The following is a 25,277-nucleotide window of genomic DNA, read 5'->3' on the forward strand; positions in this document are numbered from 1 at the left end:
CCACAGGTGATGGTAGTTATATAGAGGTGTTTAGTACAATGGGCAGAGATAGAATATTCAGTATATTATATTTGGCTCTTCCCTTACTGCATCATGGCCTAGGGGGTCTGCACAATTGTAGTCCTGATGCTACTGTGATACAGTCAGGGTGATTCAAATTACTGCCTCTGGCCATAATGCAAACTCAGGGATACATACTGGGGTCCCTGACAGCTCCTATCTAATCACTCACCCTTCCTGCTGTCCATTGGTGTCTCTCAGTGCACTTGCAGCATTATGCACTCTGATTGGCCCCAAGCTCCAGTCATCGACCAATCAGTCTTTGGAGAACTTCCACCAGTGTGATTGGTGGATGGTCCATCAAGGTCCATCAATCGACCTGTTAGCACCATTCAGCCTGAGGTGCAGATACCACCTTGACCCCAACCCAGCCCAGATTTAGTACAATAGTCCAAATTTAGCAATGAATACCGGGATACACCCAGCTACGCGCACCAGAAGGATACCTGTTGTTGCTGCCATTTTGATTTAGTACATCTTGCACTTCCCTGTCAAAACAGATAACTCCCTTTAATGAGGAACATAGGGGATGTTTCAGCTCAGACAGTATTGCTATCATGGTAATGCAGCAGGAGGAGCCACACCTCCTGCATGCACTACTGGTCCATGCTGTGTCCATGGACGCATAAGCAGCTCATCTGCGTGATCCTCGGACGGCTGAGTGACCATGACGACCATCGCAAGTTGCACAAAAGAGGACAGGAAATCTCTGTCAGCCGACGGAGGTCCTGACCTCTTCCCTCCCCCCTAATGGCAGCAACACGCCTCCGTTTGGGGAAACGGAAGTGTCATCGCCCCCTTCCCACCCACAAATGGCAATCACTGACAGTCTGCTGCCGCTCTGCGTGTGGGATTGCAGACCCGTACTGCACATGTGTGGGTCATGTGCTTGCGCACAGCACTGGCCTTCGGAGATGTGCACCACCCATCCGGTTAGCGTGCATCTATAAATCAGCCCCATAATGTCACATAATAATAAAAATACCATTTGCGCCGTGTGTTCACAGTTGTGCACGTTTGTGAATTATCCTGTCTGTGTGTTCGCACTTCAACTTAGTTTTTATGTATTTAATGTTTTCACTTTAGATTATAGTTTTGCCAGAGGGAGCTGAAACTCCAATGTTTAAACAGTATTTCAAAGACTGGAAAGATAAAGAGCAAAGTCAGGGCTTCGGGAAGGTGGTTACCATGGGGAAAATTGCGCAAATCAAGCAAGTTCAATTTGATGCAAAAAAGCTCCACGAATCACCCAAAATGGCGGCACAGTACAACATGATGGACGATGGATCAGGCACCGTTGAGGTATGTATTTATGTGTCTGCTGGAAATACAGGATCCACCACCTAGTTGAACTGGAAGAGAGCTATACTTAAGGCCCCCATACACGTTGCGATATGCACCTTCTGACAGAACGGCCGATCTGATGGGCGACATATCGGGCGGTCCCCACACACGGAGCGATCCGCTGCCCGACATGCCAATATCTCCCCCCCGCGCATAGCGCTGCAAGGGATTGTACATCGCATCATCAGATCTTATGTGCAGTATGTAAGATCCGGAGGGGTGATGTACAATCCCACGGGAGCGTGCACTGGGCGATATCATGCCCACACACGGTGCGATATACAGTAGCAGCGATATAGTACCAATCCATCGGATTGGCTGCTATATCGCACCATGTACGGGGGCCTTTAGACATTCATGGGCTTATTCACAGTCGGACAGAAAACACAGTAGCAAAATGCGTCTGAAAAAAGTTGCATTTACAAGTCTGTAGCTGCGATTCCCTCCCCTTTACGTACCCATGTCAGATGCGGGTAGGAGGAGTACGACTGGGGACGTGGAATCACTGCGAGGTCTGAAAATGCTACAATTCACAAAAACGCATTTCAGTTTATGTCCAATGGTGCAGATAGTAAGTAGCCAAGTGTAGGATTTGTTTTGTTGACAACATTTAAACTTAAAGGCATATGCAGTATGCAGGCGGGAAGCCAGCGGACCCAATCCCGACAGCCGGCTTCCCAACTGCTTAATCCCGGCGAGGGTTAAATGACCGGCGTCTACATCTAGACGCCTGTCATTTTACAGACGCCGGGAGATCGGCGCCCGGCATCCCGATCGAAGTGATGCCGGCGCCACTGCGGACAGCCGCAGGGGGGGAGGGTTAGGTTTAGGGCTCCCGGGGGGGACTTAGGGTTAGGCACCCCCCCTGGGAGGTTAGGGTTAGGCTAGGGGGAGGGAGCGTTAGGGTTAGGCACCACCGGGGGGGACTTAGGGTTAGGCACCCCCCTGGGGGACTTAGGTTTAGGCGGCGGGGAAGGGGGGGTTAGGTTTAGGCACTTAGAGGGGGGATTAGGGTTAGGCACTTAGAGGGGGGATTAGGGTTAGGCACCCTAAAGGAGGGTTAGGGTGGGGCAATAGGTTATTGAATACTTACCTGGGGACGATCAGGAATTTCATACTGTTTGGGCAGACGCTGTCGGGATTTGAATCGCCGGACCCCCGATTCCATGCAGGCTTACCCGTCCCCAACTCATTATGAAACATTTCCTATTGGTGTGCATTGCAGCACACCAATAGGTTGCATAAAAGGGTGTATTTTAAATGTGTGCGAACATTCGGACGCAGTCATTCATCATCATTTTACGCCAGGCTTATAGGACTGCTCCAGGTGGCTACATTTTCCATCTTTCAAAACCATTTTAAGTAGAGAGTCACAGATACACACCCCTCTTGTACTTTGGCCACGTTTTCAATTTGCATGCACATTCGCACCCCAGTCATAGCCCTATACTTGTATGCCCGTCCCTTAGCTGTATGCAGTTGCATGTTTGTCATAAAATGTAAAAAGAGCGTGCATCACAAAAAGACTCGCATGAGCGCCAGATGCAACTTGCAGCAAAGATAAGCCACAAATGGCGTTTACATCTGACTCTAAAAAACAAGACCCTCATTGCACAGAAAGCTGGGTGGGCTCTCTTGGCTTTGGATGTCCTAAATCTGGATGTCCAGAGAGGCATGATGGAGGCCCATGAAATCTCCTGTCCATTTTGGACATCCAGATCTCGGACGTCCAAAACCAAGGAAGTCCACCTAGCTCTCCGCACAATGAGGTCCTTGTTAAAAGTCATGCGGCTTGCTTGTAGTTCTATAGACAGAAACATAAATAAGCTTTAGCTATACAGTAATAGAAGGGATAATTTTGTTATGAAATCTGAATTTTATATCTTTATCTTTTAACCATTATACGGCAATGGGTATAGCACCACTCCTAAATAGATAATCAGGAGACAGGTGACACACACCAGATCCAACCAAACAACGTTCAGATTCATCCAAGCCATTCCAATTTTAGCTGCCAAGATCAGGAAAATAGGGACTGATGGTGGACAATGCACAGGCATCACTTATGTAATAGCAATTTGGGGTTATATAATCCTAGGCAGTGCATGCTGGGAGTTATAGAGGAACAACACTTTGACTTAATGAAGGTTTCCTTTCTTCTTAAGATATGGCGTGTTGAATCCACTGGGAGAGTCCCAGTAGACCCAGAGACTTATGGGCAATTCTACGGTGGTGATTGTTACATTATTTTGTATAATTCTGCTAAAGGAACCATCATTTACATTTGGTAAGTCGAGAAACTACTCCTGTTTTCTAAAGTAAGAAATGTACTAGCGCCCTCTTGTGGTGTTTTATATATTATCAGAAAATAAGCCAACATGTACTACTTACAGTACAGTAGATCCTCAATTTTGTTCAATTATGTTCTTATAAAACAAAACAACAAATTACAATTTTAAGTGATTCTGTTTAGTGCATGGGAGCTTATGCAATCGGGTGCGATCAAGACCAGCTTGGTTTTACCTTTTAAAATGATTGTCGCTTTAAAAATACAGGATGACTCGCAGGAGTTCCTGCAGTGGCTTCAGATCACACCCTATTACATAAGCTCCCATGCCATAATGCTATTGCCCCATGGGTGTAATTTTAGTCATGTCGAAATAGGTGATTTTGCCATGTAAGAGAACCAAAAGGAATCTCGCCTAACTTAGGAGTGAATAAAGTGAATCGGGGTGCATGGGGTCAGCATTAAATCTCAGCTTGTGTTGATTCTCAGCTACGGTTGAGCACATTGCACCTGTTTACGGAGCGTATCCTGCATGTTTTCTTGCTGCGCATGTTCTGGAACAGTGAACATGTTATTACGGGCAATGTAGAGTGCTAAGCAATTCTAGCTTATCTACACCTGACTAAGGAGCAGCACAGACGGTGTAATGGTTAGCGTTACTGCCTCACAGCACTGAAGTCGTGGGTTAAATTCCCACCATGGCCCTAACTGTGTGGAGTTTGTATATTCTCCCTGTGCTTGCGTGGGTTTTCTCCGGGTACTCTGGTTTCCTCCCACACTCCAAAAATATACTGGTAGGTTAATTGGCTCCCAGCAAAAAATTAATCCTAGTGCGTATGTGTGTGAGCGACTGTTAGGGAATATAGATTGTAAGCTCCACTGGGGCAGGGACTGGTGTGAATGGCCAAATATTCACTGTAAAGCACTGCGGAATATGTGTGCGCTATATAAATAAATAATAATAATAATAAGGAGGAGAAACTGAGCTCTAATGGGGCGTTCCATGACGGAAGTATGCATAGCAGGATGTAAGCACAGATTCGCCTGTTTGCAGATATACCATTTGCACCAAGTCTATGGTAGTGGAAGGCGCTGGATATCCAAAATGAAAAATAGTTTTAGAAGAATACTTAATCCTTTTCAAAGGTACCCTAATTTTCTTTTTCACCCCCAGTCCTTTTATATAGTTTCAAGCAGTCCCAGCAGGCTCTATATGATGCATATACGGAAAAAACATATAATAGAAGAAATCCTTAATAACAATATCTGTACAAAAACTTCTTCTATACTTTAGTCAAGGTATAATAGATATTCGCGTACCAAACTCACAAGACAAAATGTGAGTATGTGCGTATCTGGGTATCTTTATCTTCCCACTCTATATATAACCAATGTGTCTGTTTAAACAGGTGAGAGCCCACAAAGGAAGGTACTGCGTACCTTACTCACGTTCAGTATACGCTAAAATGCCCGTAGTGGTTTCTTTATAGATATAATCCGTTGTCCTATCAGTTTGTCATCATTCAGCCATTCATCCTCATCATGTAAAGGAGAAAGGTGGTATATGTAGCCAAACAGTAGTTTATTACAAAGGACAAGACATAAAACATAAAATAAACAATCACGACCTGATAAATAAAACAGTAGAGTCCGGAATCCACTGTCTCCTCCTAACAGATTGTTAGTTCAATAATCCAATAATCCAAAGTGAGTCCCATAACCAACGCGTTTTGATCCGTCCGTTTGGATCTTTGTCAAGGTGTGTGGGACACTTCAATAATAGGTACCTTAAATACCCCTTACAATCATGTAATCAATTACCAATCCTAAATGAACCATCCAATGTATATGTAGCGTCATCGCACCCAGCGGGGACACTTCCGGAAACCGCGTTCTCCAGTGCCGTCTCAGAGACATGAGGCGGCACTGGAGAACGCGGTTTCCGGAAGTGTCCCCGCTGGGTGCGATGACGCTAGGAAGGAGGAGTTTCCATACCTGGGAAAGTTAGGATGTATACATATACATTGGAACCCTACCACAAGGGTCTCGTCGCAAGCCCGATGGTCGCGACCATCGCGACCATCACCTGGCCGCTTGCAAAAGCTGTGGGTGGTCACCCACAGCTTAGCGAGCGGCCAGGAGGCAGGTTTTAAAAAAACACGCGGCCGCCCTGATTCAGAGCGAGCACTCGCTTTTTGCGAGCGACTCTGAATCAGGCCCACAGTGTGGGAACACATGCACCAACTCAGCATCAGGACCTCTGAGTTTTAAGACTGAATCAGAAAAAGTTTAAATATACTCACTTAGGGGTCCATTCACTGAGTATCTAACTTGCTGCAAGTATTGGATACTTAAGTGCCTGAGCAATTCTGTATTACTCCGGCTGTGGGACATCTGCTGTGAAAACGAATAGCGGTGAAAGATTACACTGCCGAGAGGTGTAAGTATGTGTGCAGTACACAGTAAATGGCCGTCTGCGTACGCTGTAGCTATAGCGGTCCTTGCTGAATCCGGCCCTCAGTCCACACATGCGCACTTACATCACTGAGCAGTGTATGCATCGCAGTGCACGGGCGTGAAGGCACCACTGCAATCACACTGCGACCACAGAGACCACGTAGAGCCAATGCAGAGTGATTAATAGGCAGTGACCGGTTGGGGGTGGTGACAGGGGGGAGTGGTTAGAGAACCGTAGGCGTGTCTGTCCGGTTGAACGGCATGCATAAATTAGCCAGTGCGATGGCATATGCAGCTTGTGTACTCACTGCGTGCGACGAGGTTAGCAATTTAAAGGTAAGGTCAGGGCTGCTGTAATTCTGCGTGAGGGGTCAATGGTACTCGATGATTCCGATGTTTGAGGAGGTTTGCAAGGTATTACGGAGAAATGGATAAACACAGCGCACTGGGTGAACTAATGGTTACTGAATAGAAGGGTGTCCTCCCTTTTATTTTGAACACATATATAAACAATCGAACATTCAGCGCTAAACCTAAATGTGTATATGGTTAGTGACCATAGTTAGAGGAATAATATACAAATAACAATATGAATTCGAATATAGTTTTACTTAATGGATGCTTGAAATTCAACCAATGTATTATTAGACATGGAATTAATCAATAATATAAGACATACGAGTACATGTACAAATATTAAAAACCGAAAGTGCTTCATGTGCACTACCTGGTATTGTGTCAAATACCCTACTGAAATCTCACACTGTGGCCCTGATTCAGAGAAGGACGCTCTGATAGAGTGCTCACTCGGGGCCGCTCATGTGATGCGTCTGTGTGTGGTCTCAATAAACAGTGCTCTGGTGCGAGCGCCAGTGGAGAAAGATTGCAATAATATCTTGGGTGTGCCCCCAACGCGTTCCGACCCGCATAGGGTCTTCCTCTGGGAGTGATGTATACACACACAGACTCATCACGTGAGCGGCCCCGATCACATAGTCCGGAAGAAGCAGGAATCCAGGACGCTGACGCTGAGCACCCCCGCTCGCCGACCAGAGGACACGGACGGGAGGAGGAGAGATCCAGCCACAAGCAGCGACAGGCAGACAGGTGAGTCTCTGTATTGGAGGGGGCTGTTGTCATGAGCGGTCTCATCCAGCGGTTCCCCTCCCCAGACAGGGGTTTGTGAGGCCACAGAGCCAGGGTGCAGGATACAGTCTTTCATTAGACGTATCACTCACTCAGGCTGCTAGCCAACACAACCCCAGTCCGGAGCCCCTGTACCCCAGTCCAAGTGGTCTCCTCCTACCTGACCAGAAGATATCTGCAGCCACCATCAACATTGGACCAGATAAAGACATCACTTCACCTGACTTGTCAAACAAGGATATTCATATTACATGCACTGCAAGAGTTAGCGGGACGCCGCTAACCTCTTTCCCCCATTCCACGCCAACCACTGACCATTGACATTTCCATTTGTTTTTGTATTAGCAAGGTCTCAGTATAGTGCACTCAGGCCCTGATTCAGAGCCGGACGCTCTGACAGAGCGCTCGCTCTGAATCAGGGCCAGTCTTTTTATTTTTAGAACGGCCTCCTGGCCGCTCGCATAGCTGTGGGTGACCACCCTCTTTCTCTCAACTGCGGTAGCCGGCTGCGGGACCCCACAGCCGGCCGTTGGTACACAGATTATCCGATGCTGCATTGGACAATGCAGCTCGGATAAGTAATGCACAGGGGGCGTGATGCCTCCTACTGTGTTACCATATCTGCAAGGGTCACAATTGCAAAGCTGCCTGAGTGCATATACATCATATATCTATAGCCTGCATGCATACATCATATCTATAGCCTGCGTGTATACATCATATATCTATAGCCTGCGTGCATACATCATATCTATAGCCTGCGTGTATACATCATATATCTATAGCCTGCATGCATACATCATATCTATCGCCTGCATGTATACATCATATATCTATAGCCTGCGTGTATACATCATATATCTATAGCCTGCGTGCATACATCATATATCTATAGCCTGCATGCATACATCATATATCTATAGCCTGCGTGTATACATCATATATCTATAACCTGCGTGTATACATCATATATCTATAGCCTGCATGTATACATCATATATCTATAACCTGCGTGCATACATCATATATCTATAGCCTGCGTGTATACATCATATATCTATAGCCTGCGTGCATACATCATATCTATAGCTGAGTGCAACTTTGCAATTGCGATCTTTGCAGATTCAGGTCCTCAGGGCCCGATTCAGACCCGCTCGCTAAGAAGCGTTCACACGCATACTGCCGATGTTTGCATTGTGCGCATGCGTACGCATCGCAGTGACCATGCGTGAACCAGTCCGAGCGATCTGGAAGCGTTCGCTGCGCGTAGACTGCCAAGCTGAGTGAGTGACAGGACAAGCCATTTGTGGGTGGTGACAAGGGTTGGTCGATGAAAACGGGGGAGTGGAGGTGCGAACGCAGGCATGCCCGAGCATCTTAACGCTGTTCCAGAGGCGTGCATAATTAAGATGCAGCGTCATTGTACACGTCACCTGGCTGGAGTTTACACTGAAGTGCTCGCAGTGCTTGCGGTAGGGTATGGTCAACCACAAGTGCTGCATTCACTTCCGATGGTAATTGATGATACCGATGGTTGCATACACTTCCTGGAGATGACGTTTATAAGTGGGCGTCTTAAGACAGGCTGGTGGGTGTCTGCATACACAGAGTGATCGCACGCCAAGACATAGTGGGCGTGCTAATGCCATGCCGTGCGATCGCCTGCCTTGCTGTTAGTTAGCCAGATTTGCATACGCATCTAGCGAGCAGGTCTGAATCGAGCCCTCAGTGCAATCTGGGCGAGATATTATTGCCCAAAGTCGCATTGAGGTAGATGATAATACCACTGTAATGTATCAAATACCACATGCAGGGACAGGGGCTCTGGAAAGAACCCGTCCCTGTGATGTGTTCCGAGTGAAGTGACTGCATCAGCGATCCCTATTTACTCCTCTATCAGGACTCTACTTACCACGTATGTGCGGCGGCCTTTGCCGTAGGGTTTCCCTGGAGGAATCCTCTGCTGGTAAATTTTGTGAAGCGTAGCCCATAGGCTAGAGCGGACGCCATCTTCAGATGGCATTAGCTGCGGGGGCCAAACTCCGCAATGCTTCGTATTCCCGAGCTTGGAAAATCTGACAGTCTTGCGACCCCCATAGAAACCTATAGAGGCTGCAGAAGCTGTTGGATATGGAGGGATCTCGGGTATCTGCTGCGGTTCCTCCTTCATACATTGAGGTGATACTTAATATTTCCGGGTATCCCGTGAATATTTAATGTCAATAGGCCCCTAACACAGATATTCTGTCAGAGGACACATTTATTAGCTATGCGTTCTTCATTCCAGATATACTGTGCCGTGTCAGGGGTTTTATAACCTAAAGGTCTTGCTCTACAACCGCTGTCTATGAAGGGTGACTATAGGGCCTATTTACTAAGCCTTGGATGGAGACAAAGCACCAGCCAACCAGCTCCTAACTGTCATTCTTCCAACACAGCCTGTGACATGGCAGTTAGCAGCTGATTGGCTGGTATCTTATCTCCGTTCACTTTATCTCCACCCAAGGCTTAGTAAATAGACCCCTGTATCTTCTCCATATACTACAACACACATAATATACATGGCGTCACAACGTAACAATAAGTGTGATCAGTAATATATGTGCCAGACTTTTGATAAACTTCTCTTTATTCTACCCTCTAGGCAAGGAAGTAAGGCAACAAAAGATGAGATTACAATGTCCGCGTTTCTCACCGTACAACTGGACCGCTCTATTAAGGCTGGAGCTACTCATGTATGTATTTCATCGGGTGGTGTATTGTACATGACAGCGTTCTATGACCTTCTGCATGTAATAGTGGCGGGGGGGCTCACGATTTTTAGGGTAACCCCTCGCACCCCCAGTAGGCACTTCCCCCGCATTCCTGCCCTCTTCCTAGTGAAGTGGACAGAATGGGGAGAATTTTCAAGAAGATTGGGGGTCCCCACGTAGGGGGCGGGGCTTAATGATGCGATTGTACAAGAATCGCATCATTTGGTACCGCCCCCTATTAAAATCTGCGCCATTCATAGCAAGTTACCGCGAGGAGATGCAGCTTAATGACGTGAACCATCAGGCCCCGCCCCCATCGCCGCCCACGTTGGCAAGTGTGCAGAGCAACCATTCATAAAGTGAGTGACAGATAGTCAGTGTTTGGGGGCGGTAACGGGGGTGTGGTTAGAAGAATGCAGGCGTGTCTGACCATTTCAACACCTTTTCATAGGTGCGCATAAATTAGTCATTACGATTTCCTGTGCGCCATGAGAGCTGTCTGCGTGCCAGGAGGGCTGCAGTATTTGCGGTTGGTCAGACTTGCTGCATATGCAACATGGCTGCCCGATGCGAGAGATGGTACCAATGTATACGCTGTTGCACGCTGTCGTACAGATATGAGAAGGCCGCCGTGGGCGTCCCTATGTTCGGCTACGCTTTGCACAAAAATATTTTGGCAACTGCAATCAGTGAGAGAATGCTCTTGCAGTTGCACAATCTGTCTCTGAATCAGGCTCTTAGACCACGTTATGTTCTTTTAATGTAAAGGCCCCCATACATCAGAGATTGATTGCAGCAATCGTGCAATTTGCAATCGATTGTGTATAAAAAACTTTCCCTTTTTCAATCGATTGCAGATTGCAGAATTGCCACAATCGATTGAAAAAGGGAAAGATTTTTATACACAATTGATTGCAAATTGCACGATTGCTGTAATCAATCTGTGATGTATGGGGGCCTTAAAGATTAGTTTTAATTGTTCATTTCCTCTGCAGATCAGCATTAAGGCCCCCATACACCAGCAATTGATTGCAGCAATCGTGCAATTTACAATCGATTGTGTATAAAAATCTTTCCCTTTTTCAATCGATTGTGGCAATTCTGCAATCTGCAATCGATTGAAAAAGGGAAAGATTTTTATACACAATCGATTGCAAATTGCTGATGTATGGGGGCCTTTAGATGCAGACGAAAACCACAGTATACAAAGTGGTATATAGCAGGTCTACAATTTTTCAGACCCATTATCCCAAAAAACTAGAGAGATCAATATATATATAATATGTGTGTGTATGCTTGATTAATCTGTAATAGTAGTAAATCTGTCTCGTTTAGTGCACCATGCCTCGTTTGTGGTTTAATGAGGAAAGGCTACAGGATGCGTTTCACACCTACAAGGCTCACATATATAATACAGTCCTCTGGTGTTATATACATGAACATTTACATTTCCCCCTCTATTATCAATGGCAGGCATAATGCAACCGTTCAATGCACAAAACGGTCACATGAAATGTATACGGCAAAGCAAACACTAAGCCCATGTTACACTGGTCATTCCATTCTCATAGTATCTTTATTGATGATGGTCACCACAGCGGCTCAGCCTGTGCAGCTTATTGATAACATTATATATTGAAGTGAAAGGGTTGAGTCAACATTGTGACAAGTGACTCAGAGCTGTGAGAATGTTATATTAGTCCCGTACGTACATACCTGCCTGCCGCTGGGACGTCAGCGCTACTTTGCAGCTGGTGGTTATTTAGAGACAGCGGCATTGCCAGAAAAGTTCTCTAGAATATATCTTGAAAAAAAAGGATCAGTCAAAAAAAGTCTATGGGACAGAGGGGCAAACACTCCCCTTATCAACTACCTAGCAAACTTTTATAGTGTTCCCCAAACATATAAAGGGTAGGAAATCATTATGTTGACATTTAGTGTGTGGAGAGTCACATTGTTGGCAGTACATATCAGTGTTAGGGTTAGGCTGCAGTCAGTGATAGGGTTAGTTTGTGGTTAGGGTTACGCTGTGGTTAGGGTTAGGCTGCAGTCAGTGATAGGGTTAGGCTGCAGTCAGTGATAGGGTTAGACTGCAGTCAGTGTTAGGGTTAGACTGCAGTCAGTGTTAGGGTTAGGCTGCAGTCAGTGATAGGGTTAGTTTGTGGTTAGGGTTAGGCTGCAGTCACTGTTAGGGTTAGGCTGCAGTCAGTGATAGGGTTAGGCTGCAGTCAGTGATAGGGTTAGGCTGCAGTCAGTGATAGGGTCAGTTTGTGGTTAGGGTTACACTGTAGTTAGGGCTAGTGATAGGGTTAGGCTGCAGTCAGTGATAGGGTTAGGCTGCAGTCAGTGATAGGGTTAGGCTGCAGTCAGTGATAGGGTCAGTTTGTGGTTAGGGTTACGCTGTGGTTAGGGTTAGATTGCAGTCAGTGATAGGGTTAGGCTGTAGTCAGTGTTAGGGTTAGACTGCAGTCAGTGTTAGGGTTAGGCTGCAGTCAGTGATAGGGTTAGTTTGTGGTTAGGGTTACGCTGTGGTTAGGATTAGGCTGTAGTCAGTGTTAGGGTTAGGCTGCAGTCACTGTTAGGGTTAGGCTGCAGTCAGTGATAGGGTTAGGCTGCAGTCAGTGATAGGGTTAGGCTGCAGTCAGTGTTAGGGTCAGTTTGTGGTTAGGGTTACACTGTAGTTAGGGCTAGTGATAGGGTTAGGCTGCAGTCAGTGTTAGGGTTAGGCTGCAGTCAGTGTTAGGGATAGGCTGCAGTCAGTGTTAGGGATAGGCTGCAGTCAGTGATAGGGTTAGGCTGCAGTCAGTGATAGGGTTAGGCTGCAGTCAGTGATAGGGTTAGGCTGCAGTCAGTGATAGGGTTAGGCTGCAGTCAGTGATAGGGTTAGTTTGTGGTTGGGGTTACGCTGTGGTTAGGGTTAGGCTGCAGTCAGTGTTAGGGTTAGGCTGTAGTCAGTGTTAGGGTTAGACTGCAGTCAGTGTTAGGGTTAGGCTGCAGTCAGTGATAGGGTTAGTTTGTGGTTAGGGTTACACTGTGGTTAGGATTAGGCTGTAGTCAGTGTTAGGGTTATGCTGCAGTCAGTGTTAGGGTTAGGCTGCAGTCAGTGATAGGGTTAGGCTGCAGTCAGTGATAGGGTTAGGCTGCAGTCAGTGTTAGGGTCAGTTTGTGGTTAGGGTTACACTGTAGTTAGGGCTAGTGATAGGGTTAGGCTGCAGTCAGTGTTAGGGTTAGTTTGTGGTTAGGGTTACGCTGTGGTTAGGGCTAGTGATAGGGTTACGCTGCAGTCAGTGTTAGGGTTAGTTTGTGGGTAGGGTTACGCTGTGGTTAGGGCTAGTGATAGGGTTACGCTGCAGTCAGTGTTAGAGTTAGTTTGTGGTTAGGGTTACGCTGTGGTTAGAGCTAGTGATAGGGTTACGCTGCAGTCAGTGTTAGGGTTAGTTTGTGGTTAGGGTTACACTGTGGTTCGGGCTAGTGATAGGGTTAGTCTACAGTCAGTGTTAGGGTTAGTTTGTGGTTACGGTTACGCTGTGGTTAAGGCTAGTGATAGGGTTAGGCTGCAGTCAGTGTTAGGGTTAGTTTGTGGTTAGGGTTACGCTGTGGTTAGGGCTAGTGCTAGGGTTAAGCTGCAGTCAGTGTTAGATTGTGGTTAGAGTTACGCTGTGGTTAGGGCTAATGATAGGGTTAGGCTGCAGTCAGTGTTAGGGTTAGTTTGTGGTTAGGGTTATACTGTGGTTAGGGCTATTGATAGGGTTAGGCTGCAGTCAGTGATAGGGTTAGTTTGTGGTTAGGGTTACGCTGTGGTTAGGATTAGGCTGTAGTCAGTGTTAGGGTTAGGCTGCAGTCAGTGTTAGGGTTAGGCTGCAGTCAGTGATAGGGTTAGGCTGCAGTCAGTGATAGGGTTAGGCTGCAGTCAGTGTTAGGGTTAGTTTGTGGTTAGGGTTACGCTTTGGTTAGGGCTAGTGCTAGGGTTAAGCTGCAGTCAGTGTTAGGGTTAGTATGTGGTTAGGGTTACGCTGTGGTTAGGGCTAGTGATAGGGTTAAGCTGCAGTCAGTGTTAGGGTTAGGCTGCCATTAGTGTTAGGGTTACGCTGTGGTTAGGGCTAGTGATAAGTTTACGCTGCGTATATAGGGCCTGATCCAGCAGTGCCCGATGTTTAGGAATCTGCGCAGGTCCCTTTCTGTGAGTGTGTAGAATGGGTCCTGCTAACTCGCTCGCAGACTGGCAGCAGACTGGCAGTATGGCAGAGGTAGCTGTACTGCTATAATACCTGAGCCGTTATCACCGTCACTAAATGGGCATTAACAAATTAAAATCCGTAAAATATGCTTTATTCTCTGACTAAATCCCTGGTTTTTTAAATTCAATAATAACGAAAATTAAAATGTAATTTTACTTTTAGCATTTTTTAAAAGAATGTCGTCCTTTCTGTATTCATATTTTATGTAATGTACTCATGTCATATTGGTTACATGATGAGGATTATCGAAATGTTGCCTGTGGATATTGTGTGACTTAACCCATAAAACGGCACCTTGTGTTTTATAAAGTGTATTCTCATGAATATTGTCTGAGGCCACAAAATGTCTGCCTATCGTTCTGCCATCGTTCTGCCTTCGTTCTGCCTATCGTTCTCCCTATCGTTCTGCCATCGTTCAGCCATCGTTCTGCCATCCTGTGTTCCTTCCCTCCAGCAACTGAATCCTCTCGTCGACACCTCTCCCTCTAATTGTCCCCTTTTCTCTCAGTGGGGTCTATTTACTAAGCCTTGGATGGAGATAAAGTACCAGCCAATCAGATCCTAACTGTCATGTCACAGGCTGTATTTGACAAATGACAGTTAGGAGCTGGTTGGTTGGCCCTTTATCTCCATCCATGGCTTAGTAAATAGACCCCAATGTTTGTTCTCTAACTCTATTCGAAAGCCTGCTGTCACCTTACCCACATCTTCAACCTCTCCATCTCCGCAGATATCTTCACCTCCATATTCAAACTGACACTTGTCACCATGATCCTCAAGAAAACCTTCCCTTGACCAGTCCTCAATCTCCAACCTCCGCCGCATCTCGCTTCTACCATTAATTTTCTATGTTCTTTAATGACTTGTTTTTAAATGAATGAGCCAATACATTTTATCCTACTCCCTTCCTGTCACTATTCAGCCTAATTTAAGACCCTTATCACTATGCACATTGATAGGCTGTATTGTCCCATGAATATCCGCTCATACCGCAGAATGGCGCCTATTTAGTATACAAGTTACAGCACATGTGTAATATTATTCTGTTTTCTTTTCAGACTCGAGTTGCTCAAGGCAAAGAGCCACCCCATTTACTGGCTATATTTAAAGACAAGCCGCTTATTGTATTCCTAGATGGTACATCAAGAAAGGGAGGACAGGCTCCTCCTCGCCCCATACGTTTGTTTCAAGTACGAAAGAACTTGGGATCGATTACAAGGATCTATGAGGTAAAAAAGTACATTAACAGAGAACTTTTCCTGTCTGAAAATACAGGGGAGATGTATCAGGCCTATGAGAGAGACAAAGTACCACCAATCAGCTCCTAACTGTAATTTTTCAAACACAGCCTGTAACATGACGGATAGAAGCATTGGCTTCTCTCTCCAAGGCTTGATGAATCGCCCTTGGAGAAGTGGATCAGTGGAGTAGTTGCCCATAGCAACCAATCAGCTTTTACCTATAATTTTATAGAATGTAATTGATAATGCTACCTCAAAACTGATTGGTTGCTATGGACAATTTCTACACTGGTCCACTTCTCCACTCTTTTCACTGATTGGTGCATCAACCCCATGACCTCTCTCCACAATGTAATAAATCTGCCTCTGAAAATGCTAAATATTTTGGGGTGTTTATTTGGGATGTGGTCATAATCTCGACCGCGGGGATTCCGGCATTCATAATGCCTACTCCGGAACCCCGACACTTGCCAGAATACCAGCACCAGCTACCCAACCACCAGAATTCTGAAGGTAAGTACTGGGGGGGAGGGTTAGGTTTAGGGTGCAGGGAGGGGGAGGTTAAGTTTAGGCACTGGGGAGGGGGGGTTAGGGTTAGGGGTCCTAACCCTGTAGGGAAGGGATGTGCAGTCAGGGTAGGCAGGGGAGGCAGAGCCTCCCCTCTCATGCGCCCTGTTAGATTGCAGAGTTTAGACTATAAAAATTATTAGAATAATACAAAGAAGATATTTATAACTTATAAATATCTATTTTGTATTATTCTGATCTTTTTTATCAGCAAAACTCACCAATTTTGCAGGACTCCCTGGAAATACAGGGAGATACGAGAGATGAGGCAGTAAGAGCTCAGCCTCACCTCTGATAGCTCAGACATTGGCTGGAGCTGGGTGGCTGGACCACAAAGCAGCCAATAAAACACAGAGAAAAAGAGCTAATGGAGGCATGACTCACTGTGAGGTGTGAGGGGGCATGCCTTGAGCTCTGATGGACACAGCGGCCTCTCAGCCCCTGAGCACATACAGTACAGCTTTCTGACTATCCCTGTTTAGAATATGAAAGAGGGGGCGCCAGTCTCAATATTTTGCCAGGGGCACTGGGACCCCTAGATCCACCCCTGTTGTGCTCACTCATTTATTGTTAAACCACAAGCAGCGTAGTTGACGGAGGGAGCAATAGATAACATATTATTATGTGAAGTGTGGATTTTTTTGGCCTTATGTCTACTGTAAAAATCCTATAAAGTAAATCCATTTTGTGTCCTCTAGGTTGATGCTGATGCCAGCTCGCTGAACGCCAATGATGCTTTTGTTCTGAAATTCCAAAATAACTCCGCCATCATGTGGATCGGGAAAGGTGCCAATGAGGAGGAAATAAAGGGCGCTGAGTACTTGGTCAAAGTTCTGAAATATAATGGCTCAAAAGTAGCCGAAGGCCAGGAACCGGGTTTGTGTTAATGTCTACATAGAAATGGCTGCCTTCTGGGGACTGTTACTGATTACACCATCAGTGGCTGGGAAAGATGAGCAAAGTAATTCAGCAGGTTCCAGATATGTACACATTGTAAAGTGCCATTTTTCACAAAACCTTTAAAATGTCACCTTTTATGTTACACATTGTACATAAATGGAGTCATTCACTGACCTTCCTGCACTCTTCTTCCTGTACTCGTATGAGGAATGTGCTTGAGGGGGCTTATGATCCAATGGAAAGCAAGTTATCTGTGTAACAAATAAAGGCCAGGAACAGCCCTGACCATTGGCCCAATATTGCAAATACTTTGCAACAACGTACTGGGATTGTGGGTATTACATTAAATGTAATTAAATTAAATAGGTGTTGATTGAAAGATCTATAGTCTATAGATAGACAGTCAATGGCTCGGCACCAGATGGTTGACAGGCAACAGGGTCAAATGGTCAACTGTTAAATGGTCGACATAGACTTTGGTCAGCAGGTTGATATGAAAACAGGTTGACATGATAACAGTTGTATACAGATAGAAATCAACACACAGATGGTCAACACAAATTTATTTTTTACTTTTTTTTGTTATTTTAACCCTAATATTCACCCTAATCCTAACCATCCCTCTAGTGCCTATCATTAATGCTCCCTCTAGTGCCTAACCCTAACTCTCCTGATAGTGTCTAACAATAACCCTCCCCTTAGTGCCAAAAATAACCCTCCCCCCGGTGCCTAACAATAAACTTCCCCCTAATGTCTAACCCGAACACTCCACCACGTGTTTACGTGTTTAACCCTAATCCTAAACCTAACCCTAATCCTCTTAATTTAAGAATCATGAAAAGTCAACCATTTATGTGTCGACCATTTCTGTGTCTGCCTTTTCACCATATCAACCTTTTAACACTGTCAACTTAAGTCCATGTTGACCTTTTATCTGTCGAACATTTGACCCTGTTAACCGTTGACCCTGTAGACCATTTGCATGTCGACTATCTGGTGTCAACCTATTGACTGTCTATCTAGTCACTGTAGAACTTCCATCCTGATGCCAATTAAATATAAACGCAGCTATAATACTAATTGTTGCTTGCAGGTTGCAGTGAAAAGCCAGTGAAAATGTCTCTGCTTATTGTGTTTATCATTGGTGCTGAGAGAGGGGAGCACAGAGTACCAGGACCAGGCCTGCCAAAGAGGCGCAGTCACACCAGCAATTCCCAATGTGGTGTGGCCATGCCCCCAATACAGTATCGCCCATTTACAGGCACAGTTGCTTGTCTTCTAATGTAGGGAAGGACAAATATCCTGTACTCAATTAAGTATTTTTTTGTGGGATAAACAATGTAACTGATGCCTAGCATGGCCATTTGTTATTATGAATGAAAGGCTGCAATGCCATAAATATTTGGCTGCCTAAACTGTGAGCATACATGTGAATGCAATATAGCCTATTTGACAGCATTGCACATACAAGCATGAAAATATTCCCCTAGCTCCCAACATTATGAAAATTAAAATGAGAATGGAATTAGCCCCTCCCATGTGGAATTAGCCCCATTCAATGCTGAATTAGCCCCTCCCATGCAGAATTAGCCCCTCCCATGAGCCAGAAACCTCGTCCCAGTCTGCTGTTCGTTTTCTCCCCTTGACCGGTGCTGCAAAACCTTTATGGCGCCATATAAATAAATCATAATAATAATAGTACGCTAGTTCATATGGTTCCTGGGAAAACAGTTGTATTACAGATAGAAATAGGTCCCTGGCCTTAGAAAACTGCATATACTGTGTGCAGGGACAGAGATGATAAAGCATAAGAAAAGGGAATCCGTTGCATAGGAGAATACAAACAAATTACATATGAGAAATACCCCAAATACTAATGATTCTTAATCCGAATTATAACTGGGGGTGCTACCAAGATCCAAAGGACATGCAAATTGGAAGGGAAAGGGATCTGTATATGGTGCACGAATGTTAAAATATAACCTTTATTCTATTATTTAAAAATTATTATTCAAATAATACAAAAGCAAAGTATTTAGTAAAAGTATAGTAAGAGATGTGTGTATAGTTTGAGAAAAGTGATTAAAATAAAAGAATATATATTCTTTTATATAGTCGAGTGTCTGTTCAAGTATCATTCAATAAAGGGTTAAATCAATTCCCTAATATTGATGTCTGGTCCTGTTACTGGTTTATTTCCATAATATCCTATATACACTGGTGTCATGTTTACCAATATTTCACTTCTATTCCCAAATCAAACTATGTCAGAGTGACTCCAGCTAGTTAGAATGTTGCCCATAATCAGAATAACTATATATCTCTCATATTAGTGTCATATTGTCACAGTTATTCCCTGTGTGTATCAGATACAATTGTAACTAACTGAGAAGGATACAGTTACCCTTAGCCCAAATGTCACAGACTGCAGCTATTGCATTCAACATTCCCCACAGATATCATGCAGCCCTTTGCTCAGTGTCTATTCAATAGCAGCATATCAGGTATTTAGTACACAGGATTGTGATTTATACAGTATATAGGATTACAATTTATACAGTATAGGATTACAATGTATATAGTATAGGATTACAGTTTATACAGTATAGGATTACAATGTATATAGTATAGGATTACAGTTTATACAGTATAGGATTACAATTTATACAGTATAGGATTACAATTTATACAGTATAGGATAACAATTTATATAGTATAGGATTACAGTTTATACAGTATAGGATTACAATGTATACAGTATAGGATTACAATTTATACAGTATAGGATTACAATGTATATAGTATAGGATTACAATTTATACAGTATAGGATTACAATTTATACAGTATATAGGATTACAATTTATACAGTATAGGATTACAATTTATACAGTATATAGGATTACAATTTATACAGTATAGGATTACAGTTTATACAGTATAGGATTACAATTTATACAGTATAGGATAACAATTTCTATAGTATAGGATTACAGTTTATACAGTATAGGATTATAATGTATACAGTATAGGATTACAATTTATACACAGGATTACAATTTATACAGTATAGGATTACAAAGTATATAGTATAGGATTACAATTTATACAGTATAGGATTACAATGTATACAGTATAGGATTACAATGTATACAGTATAGGATTACAATTTATACACAGGATTACAATGTATACAGTATAGGATTACAATTTATACACAGGATTACAATTTATACAGTATAGGATTGCAATGTATACAGTATAGGATTACAATTTATACACAGGATTACAATTTATACAGTATAGGATTACAATTTATACAGTATATAGGATTACAATTTATACAGTATAGGATTACAATGTATATAGTATAGGTTTACAGTTTATAAGTATAGGATTACAATTTATACAGTATAGGATAACAATTTATATAGTACAGGATTACAGTTTATACAGTATAGGATTACAATGTATACAGTATAGGATTACAATTTATACAGTATAGGATTACAATTTATACACAGGATTACAATTTATACAGTATAGGATTACAATTTATACAGTATATAGGATTACAATTTATACAGTATAGGATTACAGTTTATACAGTATAGGATTACAATTTATACAGTATAGGATAACAATTTATATAGTATAGGATTACAGTTTATACAGTATAGGATTACAATGTATACAGTATATGATTACAATTTATACACAGGATTACAATTTATACAGTATAGGATTACAATATATATAGTATAGTATTACAATTTATACAGTATAGGATTACAATGTATACAGTATAGGATTACAATGTATACAGTATAGGATTACAATTTATACACAGGATTACAATTTATACAGTATAGGATTACAATGTATACAGTATAGGATAACAATTTATACACAGGATTACAATGTATACAGTATAGGATTACAATTTATACACAGGATTAAATGTATACAGTATAGAATTACAATTTATACACAGGATTACAATTTATACAGTATAGGATTACAATTTATACAGTATATAGGATTACAATTTATACAGTATAGGATTACAATGTATACAGTATAGGATTACAGTTTATACAGTATAGGATTACAATTTATACAGTATAGGATTACAGTTTATACAGTATAGGATTACAATGTATACAGTATAGGATTACAATTTATACAGTATAGGATTACAATGTATATAGTATAGGATTACAATTTATACAGTATAGGATTACAATTTATATAGTATATAGGATTACAATTTATACAGTATAGGATTACAGTTTATTCAGTATAGGATTACAATTTATATAGTATAGGATTACAGTTTATACAGTATAGGATTACAATGTATACAGTATAGGATTACAATTTATACACAGGATTACAATTTATACAGTATAGGATTACAATGTATATAGTATAGGATTACAGTTTATACAGTATAGGATTACAATTTATACAGTATAGGATAACAATTTATATAGTACAGGATTACAGTTTATACAGTATAGGATTACAATGTATACAGTATAGGATTACAATTTATACAGTATAGGATTACAATGTATATAGTATAGGATTACAATTTATACAGTATAGGATTACAATTTATACAGTATATAGGATTACAATTTATACAGTATAGGATTGCAGTTTATACAGTATAGGATTACAATTTATACAGTATAGGATAACAATTTATATAGTATAGGATTACAGTTTATACAGTAAAGGATTACAATGTATACAGTATAGGATTACAATTTATACACAGGATTACAATTTATACAGTATAGGATTACAATGTATATAGTATAGGATTACAATTTATACAGTATAGGATTACAATGTATACAGTATAGGATTACAATGTATACAGTCTAGGATTACAATTTATACACAGGATTACAATTTATACAGTATAGGATTACAATGTAGACAGTATAGGATAACAATTTATACACAGGATTACAATGTATACAGTATAGGATTACAATTTATACACAGGATTACAATGTATACAGTATAGGATGACAATTTATACACAGGATTACAATTTATACAGTATAGGATTACAATTTATACAGTATATAGGATTACAATTTATACAGTATAGGATTACAATGTATATAGTATAGGATTACAGTTTATACAGTATAGGATTACAATTTATACAGTATAGGATAACAATTTATATAGTATAGGATTACAGTTTATACAGTATAGGATTACAATGTATACAGTATAGGATTACAATGTATACAGTATAGGATTACAATGTATATAGTATAGGATTACAATTTATACAGTATAGGATTACAATTTATACAGTCTATAGGATTACAATTTATACAGTATAGGATTACAGTTTATACAGTATAGGATTACAATTTATACAGTATAGGATTACAATTTATACAGCATAGGATAACAATTTATATAGTATAGGATTACAGTTTATACAGTATAGGATTACAATGTATATAGTATAGGATTACAATTTATACAGTATAGGATTACAATGTATACAGTATAGGATTACAATTTATACACAGGATTACAATTTATACAGTATAGGATTACAATGTATACAGTATAGGATTACAATTTAAACACAGGATTACAATTTATACACAGGATTAAATGTATACAGTATAGGATTACAATTTATACACAGGATTACAATTTATACAGTATAGGATTACAATTTATACAGTATATAGGATTACAATTTATACAGTATAGGATTACAATGTATACAGTATAGGATTACAGTTTATACAGTATAGGATTACAATTTATACAGTATAGGATTACAGTTTATACAGTATAGGATTACAATGTATACAGTATAGGATTACAATTTATACAGTATAGGATTACAATGTATATAGTATAGGATTACAATTTATACAGTATAGGATTACAATTTATATAGTATATAGGATTACAATTTATACAGTATAGGATTACAGTTTATTCAGTATAGGATTACAATTTATATAGTATAGGATTACAGTTTATACAGTATAGGATTACAATGTATACAGTATAGGATTACAATTTATACACAGGATTACAATTTATACAGTATAGGATTACAATGTATATAGTATAGGATTACAGTTTATACAGTATAGGATTACAATTTATACAGTATAGGATAACAATTTATATAGTACAGGATTACAGTTTATACAGTATAGGATTACAATGTATACAGTATAGGATTACAATTTATACAGTATAGGATTACAATGTATATAGTATAGGATTACAATTTATACAGTATAGGATTACAATTTATACAGTATATAGGATTACAATTTATACAGTATAGGATTGCAGTTTATACAGTATAGGATTACAATTTATACAGTATAGGATAACAATTTATATAGTATAGGATTACAGTTTATACAGTAAAGGATTACAATGTATACAGTCTAGGATTACAATTTATACACAGGATTACAATTTATACAGTATAGGATTACAATGTATATAGTATAGGATTACAATTTATACAGTATAGGATTACAATGTATACAGTATAGGATTACAATGTATACAGTCTAGGATTACAATTTATACACAGGATTACAATTTATACAGTATAGGATTACAATGTAGACAGTATAGGATAACAATTTATACACAGGATTACAATGTATACAGTATAGGATTACAATTTATACACAGGATTACAATTTATACACAGGATTACAATGTATACAGTATAGGATGACAATTTATACGCAGGATTACAATTTATACAGTATAGGATTACAATTTATACAGTATATAGGATTACAATTTATACAGTATAGGATTACAATTTATACAGTATATAGGATTACAATTTATACAGTATAGGATAACAATTTATATAGTATAGGATTACAGTTTATACAGTATAGGATTACAATGTATATAGTATAGGATTACAATTTATACAGTATAGGATTACAATGTATACAGTATAGGATTACAATTTATACACAGGATTACAATTTATACAGTATAGGATTACAATGTATACAGTATAGGATTACATTTTATACACAGGATTACCATTTATACAGTATAGGATTACAATGTATATAGTATAGGATTACAATTTATACAGTATAGGATTACAATGTATACAGTATAGGATTACAATTTATACACAGGATTACAATTTATACAGTATAGGATTACAATGTATACAGTATAGGATTACAATTTAAACACAGGATTACAATTTATACACAGGATTACAATTTATACACAGGATTACAATGTATACAGTATAGGATTACAATTTATACACAGGATTACAATTTATACAGTATAGGATTACAATGTATACAGTATAGGATTACAATTTATACACAGGATTACCATTTATACAGTATAGGATTACAATGTATATAGTATAGGATTACAATTTATACAGTATAGGATTACAATGTATACAGTATAGGATTACAATTTATACACAGGATTACAATTTATACAGTATAGGATTACAATGTATACAGTATAGGATTACAATTTAAACACAGGATTACAATTTATACACAGGATTACAATGTATACAGTATAGGATTACAATTTATACACAGGATTACAATTTATACAGTATAGGATTACAATGTATACAGTATAGGATTACAATTTATACACAGGATTACAATTTATACAGTATAGGATTACAATTTATACAGTATAGGATTACAATTTATACAGTATATAGGATTACAATTTATACAGTATAGGATTACAATGTATATAGTATAGGATTACAATTTATACAGTATAGGATAACAATTTATATAGTATAGGATTACAGTTTATACAGTATAGGATTACAATGTATACAGTATAGGATTACAATTTATACAGTATAGGATTACAATGTATATAGTATAGGATTACAATTTATACAGTATAGGATTACAATTTATACAGTATATAGGATTACAATTTATACAGTATAGGATTACAGTTTATACAGTATAGGATTACAATTTATACAGTATAGGATAACAATTTATATAGTATAGGATTACAGTTTATACAGTATAGGATTATAATGTATACAGTATAGGATTACAATTTATACAGTATAGGATTACAATGTATATAGTATAGGATTACAATTTATACACAGGATTACAATTTATAAAGTATAAAGGATTACAATTTATACAGTATAGGATTACAATTTATACAGTATATAGGATTACAATTTATACAGTATAGGATTACAATGTATATAGTATAGG

The 25,277-nt window shown here is 40.4% G+C and overlaps 1 protein-coding gene across 2 annotated transcripts in view; it reads left to right on the forward strand.

Moving 5' to 3' along the window:
• LOC148481630 (scinderin-like) overlaps positions 1 to 25,277 on the forward strand; it is a 177,003-nt gene that overhangs the window by 47,174 nt on the left and 104,552 nt on the right. For both annotated transcript variants that reach the window (XM_088453140.1, XM_088453139.1), the window contains exons 8-12: positions 1,147 to 1,362; positions 3,570 to 3,691; positions 9,939 to 10,029; positions 15,344 to 15,514; positions 16,792 to 16,969. In XM_088453140.1, the coding sequence (XP_088309266.1) occupies positions 1,147 to 1,362; positions 3,570 to 3,691; positions 9,939 to 10,029; positions 15,344 to 15,514; positions 16,792 to 16,969 (778 nt within the window). The remainder of the gene's footprint in view (positions 1 to 1,146; positions 1,363 to 3,569; positions 3,692 to 9,938; positions 10,030 to 15,343; positions 15,515 to 16,791; positions 16,970 to 25,277) is intronic.

The sequence above is a fragment of the Taudactylus pleione genome, unplaced genomic scaffold (assembly GCF_031769625.1).
Source record: "Taudactylus pleione unplaced genomic scaffold, aTauple2 ptg000571l, whole genome shotgun sequence".
Lineage (NCBI taxonomy): Eukaryota > Metazoa > Chordata > Amphibia > Anura > Myobatrachidae > Taudactylus > Taudactylus pleione.